Source organism: Haliaeetus leucocephalus, unplaced genomic scaffold, assembly GCF_000737465.1.
Source record: "Haliaeetus leucocephalus isolate CR32 unplaced genomic scaffold, Haliaeetus_leucocephalus-4.0 Scaffold173, whole genome shotgun sequence".
NCBI classification, from domain to species: domain Eukaryota; kingdom Metazoa; phylum Chordata; class Aves; order Accipitriformes; family Accipitridae; genus Haliaeetus; species Haliaeetus leucocephalus.
The window spans coordinates 13,425,380-13,437,990 of NW_010972609.1; the positions used below are offsets into that span (position 1 = coordinate 13,425,380).

The 12,611-nt window shown below is 39.4% G+C and overlaps 1 protein-coding gene across 1 annotated transcript in view; it reads right to left on the reverse strand.

Annotated features, from left to right (window-relative positions):
* ABCC8 (ATP-binding cassette, sub-family C (CFTR/MRP), member 8) overlaps positions 1 to 12,611 on the reverse strand; it is an 80,560-nt gene that overhangs the window by 38,460 nt on the left and 29,489 nt on the right. The window contains exons 10-14 of the mRNA XM_010563839.1: positions 11,817 to 11,979; positions 7,000 to 7,040; positions 6,561 to 6,706; positions 1,994 to 2,099; positions 1,663 to 1,773 (exon numbers count right to left, since the gene is read on the reverse strand). Of these exons, the coding sequence (XP_010562141.1) occupies positions 1,663 to 1,773; positions 1,994 to 2,099; positions 6,561 to 6,706; positions 7,000 to 7,040; positions 11,817 to 11,979 (567 nt within the window). The remainder of the gene's footprint in view (positions 1 to 1,662; positions 1,774 to 1,993; positions 2,100 to 6,560; positions 6,707 to 6,999; positions 7,041 to 11,816; positions 11,980 to 12,611) is intronic.

A 12,611-nucleotide genomic window follows, 5' to 3' on the forward strand; every position in this document is an offset into this window, starting at 1 on the left:
CCATTAAATTATATACAGGGTCACAGTTTGCTCTCTGCAAAGCACTGAATGTCACTCTAGACACACTGCAGCATATAGAGCAATTACACAGTCCAAATTCCAAGCAGATTTGCAGAACTTTCCACAGAAATTGGATATTGCTGCCTATTACAGTATTTCCCTTTGTAGTTCTGATATGATTCTCAGATAACCTAGGCTTTGCTAGATACAGCAATCTTTTCACTGAAAAAGACTAAAAACAAGACACAAAGCCTGTTCAGGACTTTAAATGGAGGAGATTTCCATGGATACTGTGAAAAATAGGAAACAGGAGACAATTTTAAAAGGCCTGTATTTATACAGGACCCTCTTCTCCCCCTTTTTCAGAGCCACTGAAGCCTTCAAAGCCTTTCAGCAATGCAAGGTACAACATTTTTTGATCTGAGTGGAATGGGACACTTTTATCCTACCCTGGAGAAAAAAAAGTGATACTCTTATCTTGGGAAAAAAAATGAAAAAATGAGCAAAAGAAAGTGCAGTGTTCCTCCCTCTAGATTACTGAAGGCAGCCAAAGGATCCTCTCTCAAAAAAAAAAGTCCCTTCACGGGCAATGAGCTGCAGATAGAAACTGCAGAAGCTCCCTGACCCACATGCCGCCAGTGACAACGATGTCAGCAGATGGAGCCAAAGATTATAGCTGGTACTGGGTTTCTATTCCGAGACCTTATAAATACTGTCCTTACAGAGGTTACTGCTCTGGCCTCTCCTTTATGACAAACTCCTTTGTTGTCACTCTGGCTGTCTCTTGATTCAACACCACCTCCCCAAAACACTTTCTCAAATATTCCTCTTATTTTCTTGGAAGTCTATTCAAGAAGGATCCTGCACCAAAGCAGCATGTCAAATGACAGCCTCTAAAAAAACCCCACACCCAAACTGAAAGCACTACCAGTTGTCCTATTTAATCCCATGAAACCAGATTATTCATTCTCTTGTGCCGGAAATGCAAGTGTAATCGCAGACTTCCTAAATAAACTGCATCACCACTATAAAAACCATCAGGATTTTTATTACTTCTGGCCATTTCTACAGCAAATCAATAGCATCAGTCTTCAAAGTGGCATGGGTAATTTTCATTTTTTCTTCAAAAAAGTTAGGTCTTTGGGGGTTAGTTTTTAACTTCATCTTGAAAGGCTACTAGGAATTTCAAAAGAGGAAGGGAAGACCCATAACAAGATTATTTTAGGAATGTCTAAACCAAATTCTTATCAATTTTCTTCATACCATTTTTCTGTACAGGCATTGGAAATGGAAGAAAGTCTGGCATACATAAAAGGTCAGACCAGATGATCTTTTGAGGTTCCTTCCAATCTGGGCTGTTCTATGTTCTAAGTAGGAAATTTTTGTCATAAGAACAGGGCTAATGACTTAAACAGTTCAAATAGAAAATTGCAGAGTGAAATCTAGAGGAACATACACAGCTAATCATAACATAAACGTCAGTAGTCAATTCTTAAAATGGAAGACATAGAAAAGAAAGGCGGAGGTTAATCTCTGACATGAGCACAAATGTCTGACAGTTCATATCAAATGATGGTTCTTGAATTTGAAACTGCCATCAGAATACAAAAAGTGACTATTAGTGAACTATAGTAAGTGTTATTAGAGTGACCTTCATATCACCTTTACACAGAAATCATCTGCTTCTGTGATGTTAATGGGTCTTCTCATGTGAGAGCTGTAATTGTTCCAGTCTTCCCTGGCAGGCCTCTTGCGGTTAACAACTTTGAGTGGCTGCGCAAAATCAGAAAGGCAGAAATAAGCAGTAATTGGTGGCAGTACCATCAAAATGTCCTAAACACAAGCAACCATGTTATGACCTATACAGGAGAGGGTATTAAAAAGAGCTTTTCCAATTGCAGGAAATAATCAGTAAGAAATGGAAAAGTAAAAAATTTATTCTGGGTACAAACTACTCCAGCCACTTCACCTGCAACTAAACAGCATTACTCACCACCGCTTGGTATTTGCTGTGATTATCTGCACTTCTTAGCTCTGAAGATTTATCATGCTCTTCTCCAATTTCTTCACTTGACAGGAATTCACTAAGTTTCTGCACACTGAAAGTGAAAAAAACAGAATCACACGTCAACCCGGAATGCAAAACTTTTGTTCACTGCAATGTTTATTAGATAGCATCCCTTTTAGTACTTCAACCACTGTCTGCTGCATGGTTTGTTTGTCTTCATTTTGTTACAGGCATATGAATATGTGCAATGAGAAGTGACTACAAGGAAGTTGACAAAACCCGCCCTGTTGTCTATTAACAGCGATGACATTTTAATGGCTTGTGCAGATGCTTCCCAAGTCTTGTATTTTCTGATACCACCAGAGAAATTATATAAAAGATTTTTTCAGGCATTTTGTGGGATGCAGACCAGCTAAAACAGCAGCTCGCTTTAAAGCCACATGCTGACGTAGACTTAATGTAATTTATGTTACTGAAGTGTTGCAGTCAGTTCTATTGAACGGTCTTATGAACACTAGCAGTCTGATGAAATCCATACACCGTGAGCTAAATTCAACCAGCTATGATGAAATACAAAGCATATGAGGTGTGATAAAGGAATATACCTTAATAGAACAGTGTTCAACAGATAACATAAAAGGAATCCTGACAACCAGCAACAAAGGAGAAGGCATAAAATCTTCACAAGCTGCTTAAGATTTAATTAGCTAAGAGATAATATGCCTTTATTACAACACTTAACAGATCATGACATCAATTTTATCTCTCTACCTGACTTTATAAAATGTATGCCTAATCTACTTACAGGGACAGCAAATGAAATTTGTAAAGGAAGTGGATTGAATCATGAACTCAACACCAACGGGGCTCAATTAGCTGGAAGTTAACTATCAGACTCCAAAATGCTAAAGTGCCAGAAGGCCTTAAGTTCCTAAAAATAGATTTATGGACAAGGACTAAAAAAAATTATTTCGGTATTTAGCCTTAGGCTGACTGGGGAGAAACAGGCAAATGATGCCACTGTAGCATAGTGATACATGGCTATCTGTTACTGTGCAAATCTCAAAAAATAAAACCCCTACCATTTATTTTGCATTCCACTGTCAGGGATTTCATCTTCAGAAGGAGGCAGTTTCCTCTAAGAACCTCATGAGATACCCCACTGGTGCCAGAACAGTGCTTGGACCACGGCATTACAGCACTGTCTAAGGCAGATGCCCTGTACAGTTAGCACTTGTCCTGCAAGTAGAGATCAAAGCTGGGGACTCCCTAGGAGAGAACTGGTTCTACAGTTTTTCTGTCAACCTGCCCACTTGCTAATGGCAGCTGAGGACTAAAAGATATACAGTGGGGTGAATTTAGCTAGAGCAGGTACTACAATCTAAGCAACTAAAAAGGGGGAGAATAACTATTTGGGATGGGACAAGAGGAGTAATAACTAATTCAGGATCAATGTTGGACCAAAATTCCTTAAGGGGAAGGTCGATTATCTCAAAGGAAGAAATCAGAAGTCCCATTGCTAGAGATATTTATATCTATTTGCACATAGCTCTGGAAAACAGGGCTAGGAATGATCTTACCTTTTTTGTTCAGTGAACCAGATGTTTAAAAGAACATTTTAAATGTCTTTAAATGGACCAAATGATGGTTTAGATGCTGCTTATACGGTGTTGGTATGCAGCTGCACCTACATTCTCTATAGGAAAATTACACTGACATTTTAATGACTGCTCTGAAGGTATAAAAAGCAGATAGAGAAGTCCCCTGTGTATCTGCTCAAGGGTCTAGAGGGGGAGGAAAAGAAGACAGCAAACTTATTCTTGGACCATGCATACCCAAACAAGACCATTCAATAGTTTGATTTTTCTCTCTGCTCTCTGGTTGCGTATCAGTGGCTGTACTTTAAGTGTCTTCTGCAAGACCTCTGCCCAATGCTCTGCTTAATTCTGGAATTGCCACTCCTGTGGCAATTAGTGAGGAAACAGTACAGCTGTGAGAAAATCTTTTGTTAGAGGCAGCAACTCATATTTCAGGATGCCACACCATTCTACAGTCTTAAAGAATAAAAAAACCTATGTTCTCTGAAGAGCTCTTGCTGACATTGTATTCCAATATCTTCACAGGGGAGCTTATTTTTAAGCCACAGAATAGATGTATTGATCAAAACATGGTTATTTGCACAGCTAACTGAAAAACCTGTTTCATATTAAACCCAGTAAGATACATAATGCCACTCTAGCTACATGACCTTTGCTGATGGAAAATTGTACACTACCTTTTGTCCTTGAAGACTTCGCATTTTAAGAAATACCTCAACTGACTGCTCAGTTTTAATTTTCAATGGCACAAACACTCTACATATTAAAAAAAACCCCCAAACTTTTCAAAGAGATAACATAACAGAATTTCTCACCTTCCTAAAGACTTTCAACAGTTCTCCCTCTTGGAAGCAAACACCCTAGCCCCTTAACTTGGAAAGTTTGCAGGGGCCCCATGTGAAACAGAGGCTTTAAATCTGTTTTACCACTGAAATCAGTCACACAGTTGTTCTGATAGTGTCAATGGCAAACCATGATGATGCTCTGCAGTTGGGCACATGTGTAATGATTAAAGATACTGACAAGTTTATTTGTGGAAATTATTGTCCTTAATAGCATCTGGTATCAGAGATTGTAGCCAATATTAACAGAGCAGGGGTTGTGAAGTGCCTGAGATGAAAAGCCAGTAACACCCTCTTAGTATCCTTTATGTGCTGGTTTCACTGCTGGATCATCTTCTGCTTCACTTAGCAACTTTCTGTCACTACAGGAGAAGCTGTCTTGTACACTTGCTAAAACCAATTAGAGTATCTCAGCCTAAAGAAAGCTGAAGTACAACTTGATAAATTAGGTTACCTCTACCTGATCTTACTGATCAGCTACTTATTAGAAGGAAGGTGTAACAGCAGGACACAGTTACAGCAAGTAAACATTAGTTGTGCTCAATTGGCAGAAACACAGCTTTCTAATAACTGCCTGCTTTTTCACATTTACCAAACTATTTAAGGAAGTATGTGTTTGCATGTGTTGAAAATACCTGGTACGTGCTCCCAAAATATTGCACTGAAGGATGGGGTACTCAGAAGACACACCTAGAGTAGCACGAGCAGCACTGCGGAGCAACGCACTCTGGAACACTACCTGGGGTACTGTGATACAGCCAGCCAGGGAGACAAGGATCATGTCAACTTTGTTAGAGTTTGAACTGGGGGATTCCTGTCTGCAGCACAAATGGCAGGGCATTAGCCTGCTAACAAGAAGATAACTACAGAATAACTCAGGAAGAACTCCCACCTAGCAACAATTAATACTTGGTTGATAATAATTGCTTTAAAATTGTTCCTGCAGCATTAACAGGCACATAATTCATTTACAAAGAAATCCTTAGACAAGCCAAAATAAATGCCCATTACCAGTGCTAGTGTGGGCCCCCAGACACTTTGCTGGCTGCAATCTTAGCATGACAATTTGTCATGACTCTAGGGACTGCCACAGTGGCTGCAAAACATTTCATGCCAGCTGCTGACACTCTCAAATTTCACACTTGTTAGGAGGGAGGGCACAGCTGTGACTTTGCACTGTCAGGGAATTTCAAAACAGCAAGGGCAATCTCAGCCTCCTGCTGTAGTCTCCTTTCCACCTCCAAAGTGACACAAAGGCAATTAAGCAAGGGCTGATGTCCAGTGTCTGTCCCATAGTTTAAACAAGCTCTTAAGGCAGTTATACTGGAGGTCACAAAGAGCTCCTAATAAAGTAAGCCACCCAAAGTCCCTCTTCCCCCCATCAGTCAGGTAGAGTTACACTGCATATGAAAAGCATTAAGAGGTTTTTACACAAATCTGTTGATACTCCAAGTAAAACTCCTAGTGAAACAGCAGTTCTACTGGTTGTTATTTCAGGTTTTGAACACTCAAACATGTTCATAAGAAAGTAAAAACTCATCAAGTCTGGAGTAGATATTTAGTCATTAACTTACACTCAATACTTAACAGTGATTTTTAAGTTTGGGGTTTTTTTTGAGTTTCTTTATTTGACTAAGTCTATCTCTGCACCAACAGGCAACCTCTCAGGCAGAGGGGTGGAGGCTGAGTACAGCCCAAGAGATACATGCTGAAACACATGTGCTTCTGTGATTACCCTTTTTTTGTTCTACATGCTTGATGGAGGGAAACACTTGGATGATTTACAAAACTAAATCTTCAGTAAGTTTTCATTTCCTTTCCAGTTACCACATATTCGTTGCAAGCAGTACCAATATAGCTCAACCCATTCTACACAATGAAGTACCAGCTGTGGACAACTAAATATTGGTTGTGATAATTGTATCAGGAAAGAACTTGGTGAACATGCTACAACCGAGGGAACTGTGCAAAGTAAAAAGCTGGGAAGCAATTTACAACAACAGATAAATAATCACCGCACTACCTCTAAACTTAAAATTGTAAAATGAGCAATAGATACATTCTCAAAAGTCAGAGAGATGGTAGCAAAGATATTAATTTTACGGTTCTTACCTTACTAATGCTTTGACAGTGGATCTAACCACACTGGAGAGCAGGAACAACGGAGACACAAGAATATGAAACAGGGAGATGGAGGCAAATGCCACGGATGGGGAGAAGTCAGCCTTTGTTGTTAAATGAGCATGGACCACAAATGTCTACAAAGAGACAGACATCATCAGTGTTTTTTCATAAAGAAAGAAATGCACAAAGACTTCATATTTCATAAGCATTTCATTTACAGAATCTTAATTTATACTCTTTCTACAGTTTGCAGGGGTGCTGCATACTCCGGGCTGCTTCTGGTCACAGACAACAAGTGGGCATTTTCATTCTCTCCCAGAGGAATTGCGAATGTGTAGCAGGTTTGCATCCTGTCCTCCTCCTTCCTCATCACTTATACTTGAGGGCGCAGTTGTAATTAACACCACTTAGAGAAGTCCATACTTACTATAAGTACAGCTGCAATTGGTATTGCTGCATTCATAAAGACTGTGGAGGAAAACACGTAGGAATATTTAGAAACAATTTCTATTCAGACATGCTAAATGTCAAAATACTGCTAGCACTGGTTTACAATGGTATTTTCTATGTTTAAGATCATAAAAATGCTCAAGTATCTATACACACCAGTACATTGTTTTAAAACGCCTACACTGTACTTCACGTCATCAGAACAGACAGAACCCAGCAGCGCACCCTAGAAGAAGGTGACTAGATCGCTGTTTTTGAGCTGCTGGTTTTGCGCTCACAGGCCGTTCAGGCGAGGGGCACCGCGGGCCTCCGTCTCTCGACGGGCAGAAAGGCCGAGCTGGTACAAGGTCTGGTGGGCGACTCGAGTTCCTGCCAGGGAGAGGAAAGGAGACCCGGCAGGGGCTGCACAGGCGGCTGCAGGCCAGGCCGAGCTCTGCCCCGTTCCGCAGCCCAGCGGCAGGGCCCCCCGGCTGAGGCACTGGCACATACCTCGTGTGGTGACCACCTCCGAAGCACAGGGCTTCGCGGTCCCCCTCAGGTTTCAGGATAAGGATGAAAGGGTAAGGAAAGATTGGCAACCCTGCACTGTATCGCTGACTTCGTTTATTCTTACGGAGGATTTACTCCTAATTACTCCCACTTTGTCAGGCTTGGCTACTTTGTGAATGTCCTTGGGAGCTCCACAGAGGTTCTAACAGTACCTAAATGTGGTAGAGCTTTGATTTCAGCTGGGCCTGGCGTTATTAAAATGCAAACGATGAACCCGTTTCCTCCCTGACCTTGAACAGTGTCTGTCTTCGCGCCTTGGATCCCCTCACTATAGCATTCAGAGGTTATTAAACAGATGGATGGGGAGAAGCAAGCAAATACCATTTCTGCATAGGGATGTCTTTTAGATCAGGCAGGAATACAGGTTAAGAATGCAATAAAACCCAGTTATCCATCTAGAAGCTTGAGTCAGAATCAGAGCTACAACCTTACCCCATGCATCTGTCTTCTCTATCACAACCTGAGGATATTATTTAATCATCGCCTTTTCATTTTGACCTTTGCTCAATTTTATTTCATGAAGTAAACAATAGAGATAAAGAATACAGAATCTATAGCTAAAATAGAATTAAAAGGTCAGTACATGTATAACGGAAAAGAAAGAGGCTAGCCACTTCTTTTTTGTTTAAACTACGCCTGATCTTTTTCCCCACCAGGTACAGCCAATGTTCAGACAGTAAAAGCACTCCCCAGTTGCTTCATCTGAAGTGGAGTGTCATCATTTGACCCACAAATACTTCTGGTTGACTCCATCCTTTTCTGGGCATAAAGCCCCTGAAGAACTTAACATACTGTCAGTCATTCCTTTTTTTCTACATTTAGAAGATATTTAATGAATCCTGTAACACACTTGTAAACTCTGTACTCAAGCATAAATAAAATAGCTATATAATTTCATGTAGCTCTAATTCCTTGACAGAAGAGAGTTTGAAAATATAGGTATATTTGTATATATATTTCCAAAATAAAAGCTTAGCCTTTGAAAGACAAGTATGTATTAAAGCCTAGAAATTCATAGTTTACTCTTCACCTTAGGAAAAAGAAAAATTCTGAGGAAAATGTTCTTTTCTTTGTTGGAATACAGAGCAGCTTCAGTTCAGACTCTCATTTCTCCTAATGGTTCTACTTTCTGCCCAGTTTTCACACTTTGTACAAACTTGAGGTCGTTGCGGCATAGAAATTTTGAAAAAGAAGTGAAGCTTGCTGCCTGCAACTATGGACTACTTAATTCTATTAAATCCTTGCATTTGCAATTTGCCTTTGAGACTGCTACAGTACATGAGTTTGCTTTTATGAATGAATCTGATGAGGGAATCTAGCAAAGCTGATAAACTTCTTGGAGATGGAATCTGTTCTTCTGCTGCCTACAGTACAAGATCATAGATCATACCTGTCAAACACAAAGCTGGAGAGATTAAATATACTGTAGGGTTGACAAAGCCCACTGCCGTCAAGACAGTTGGGGTCACTTGGTGGCTCCCAATAAGTCGCTCTGAATTTTGCTATTCTGTGAGATCACAAGTACATCTAAGGACTTCACTCCAAACATCTCCTTGCAAGCCAACAAATAAGGGCTTACTGAGCCACTGGAGTTTGGGAGGGGTTTTTAAATTTATTTTTATTTTTTTCAATTATGCTAGTGTTCAGAAAAATAAAATGTTTTCTAACATAAAATTAGTTTGCAGCTAAGACTTCTGGTTTAATTAGATTCAGTCAAAAGTATTTTGTTACTGGAAAAAGCCAGACTGAAAACTGGGAAAAATGTTTTCAGTAATTTCTGAATATTTTAGAATAGTAACTACTGTTATTTTCCTGTGAGAAAGCCTGGAGTCACTTTGCTTCTGACAGGTTAGGCAAAAATTCATAGAAACAGGAAAGCCATTCCTTCCTTTCTCCATCTTTCCTAAATATATAGTGTATACTAAATCCTGTAAAACTGAACATAGGATAATCTTGCTAATCAGTATGAAAAAAGTTACACAGGAATATTCTTTGCTAGAGTTAAAGAATTCACCGCTGAAACTCAAAAGCTGTCACTACCAACTTTGCAACCCAACTTTGATTCTGGTGGGTACATTCATTAAAATCATAGGAAGAGCTAATGTCTATAATAACTCTTTTAGTATACATGAACAATTCCATATATGTACAAAGTGGATCCAGGCACAGGAGGCAAGGGAGATGAGATCCAATTTCCATGTGGTCTTGAATGGAATTTTCTTGTGGTCTAGCCAACACTGCCCTGAAAGTCATAGGTATATTTTCTGTAATTCAATGCAAATCTATTCTTCATGAATAGAAGTAGCTCCACCCACATTCTTTCATTCATGTTAATAGCTAAGTATACTTAGAAAAGTATTACAGAGTCCTTTCAGCACTGTATGTAAATAAAAAAAAATATCTCATTTCCGCTTTCTTATTGTTCTAGGAAGTGTCTGTCGTCCTCTTATCAATAATACATAAAATCTTGGTCACCTCCTACTTTTTTCATGCTTTTTCTTTTTCTCCTTTCTTAAAAAAACAAAATCATACATTTACTGTAATAGTAGCAAACACACTTTGTGCTGATCATGTCTGTCATTCTATTTATACTGGTGGTAAGGAAACCAGCAAATTCTCCTATATTTATGTTCCCTATGTAGTCTGCTAAAGTACAAGTTTGTAAAGATCAGTGTAATTTCTGCTATAGACAGAGGGTATAAGGAACTCATAGGTTGAAACTATAGGAACTCTTTATAAGCCAAAATGATATGCAACAACAACATAAAAAAGCTGCACTGGTTTACCCCAGCTGAGAAACTGATCTGTGTCTTACATACACGTAAATAAATATCACGCATAATACAAACAAGAATGCAAATGTACACGTTTCAAGAACCATCAGTACCTATTTAGAATTGTTTTTAATAATACAGTTTCATATTTATGTCACTATTTTCTTTACAGAATAGTCAGTACTCTTGAGATGAAAACACCTTTTTGTACCTGTTACAAATGATACTGTGAGGACTTAAAATCAAATAAGCCTCCACAGCTCCTTCAGTCCTACAGCTGAACCTGTGGCTCTGACTATAGATTTTAATGCCACCTGAAGTAGTGCAAACAAAGGGAGCCTGTCTGTGTTGATCTGGGTGTAGGATGGAGTTTCCGGCACACAATCTACTCCAGCTAAATTCTGTTTTATGTCAAAATGGAAACTACCCTCCAAGCACAGAGAGGTCAGGATCCCCAGAGAGAAATTCTGGTCTCAGAAGTCAATGAAAACCTCGACTTAATGCCAGGTAAATTCAGTGCAATCAGGATTTTTCCCTCAGAGCGTATTATCTTTGTGATCATTTGGCAGGGAAGAATGTCAGTGGCACATCTCTTGGGTGAGTGAAATTAAATAGTACTAACCAGACTGGAAGGTATTTTCCTAAGGAGTAGCCTTCTTTGTTAGTCCAGAAGGCATTTGTACAGGTAGCTCGTAGTACTTGAACACTTCTCACTAAAAGTTTCCATTTCATTAATGCCTTACAAATTATATGAAAAGCCTTTTACAGTATGACTTTACTAATTATTTCTAAAGTATTACAGTGGCAATTATACAGGTGTTGCATATGATCTCCTCAAATACAGAGTTGAATTGGCCCTAGGTCTTTTTAAAAGGATGATAAGTGCCTTAAAGCAGCTTGAAAGTTAACATGAGACAAACGAATCTGGATATGGACTGATGAAATTGCCAGGACTCTCATATTTTACCTTTTTAGGATATAGAAATGCTCCTAAGAATTACTTGTTTTAATAAGAAAACAAAATTTTAGGTAAGAATGTATAAGTACCATCTGTTGGAGCTTCAATGCAAAGACAATTCCTGTGATATATTATGATAAGCTGTATTGTGCAAAATGCAGGAGGAAAAGAAAAATAAATATCAACAAAGGCTTCTTCCTGAATCCTATGTTATAGAGGGGAATAGTGCTGGCTGAAGGTAGCCTGGGAAACACTTGTCCCTTAAAAGTTCTTCTCCAGAAAAGCTAATGCTATGAAGCATTAATCTTGACTTTCTCTTTGAGGCGTATTTCCCATACAGGCAAAATTCTACTGAATTAAATGGAAAGTCTGGCTAAATGGAAAGTGAGGAGCATGGAGCACAGCCTAAAGCAACTGAAACAATCTCAACAGAGAAATGGTAAACTCATTAGTAGCTAATAATGCAGTAGCAATTAATCTGAACAGTGGATTAGAACGAAGGAAGAGACTTACTGGATATGGAAGTATAAAGGGCAAAAGACTTGAGGCTAGTCATTTCTTTTTGTCTGGTTTCCTCTACACTGCTGTGAAAGATGTGTTCCCAAGCATAGAGTTTAAGGAGCTTAATGCCTCGAAGCATCTCATTTGTCTTCTTCAGTCTCTCATTGGAGTACTCCTGCAACATTTACATACATATTTACTTAAAAAGTATAATTAAAGTACCTGTCTGCTAAACATAAGGATCACACAAAAATTGTATGCAGCCCCTTGTAATCAGTCAGGTATACTTCACTAGTTCTGTCCATTCAGATGTTTTGTTACTGTTTTTCATGAAGGCGAGCTTCCCTAGAGCTCAAGTGAACAGGCAGTTGGTTGGCACTCCTAAATCATATAGCTTGTACTGAAAATTTTACTCCTCTGTCAGCTTTCTGTTCACTTGCAAGGCAGCCTCGCATGACTTCTACTGCCCAGCACGGTGGCTGCATTTTCAACAGGCACACTGACAATGTACAGAGAAGATAAGAACACAAAGACAAGCTATGACTTGGCACACCGCTCTGTCCCATCAACTTGATGTGGAACCATCGATGCCAGGCTTCAAAGCAGCAAGGCCACATTAGTGAGAAGCTGTGATACTGTAAGGAACGTTCACTCTGAGCAGGGCCAGCTGGCTCAGGCACAGTAATACACTGCTAAAGTTATACTCCCAGTAAAGCATAACTAGAAGTTATGCTGCTTCCAGTTTTCAGGCTAGCTCAAGGATCTTTGTACTGCACTACATTGTGCAGTGGAGCTATTTCTAGCACA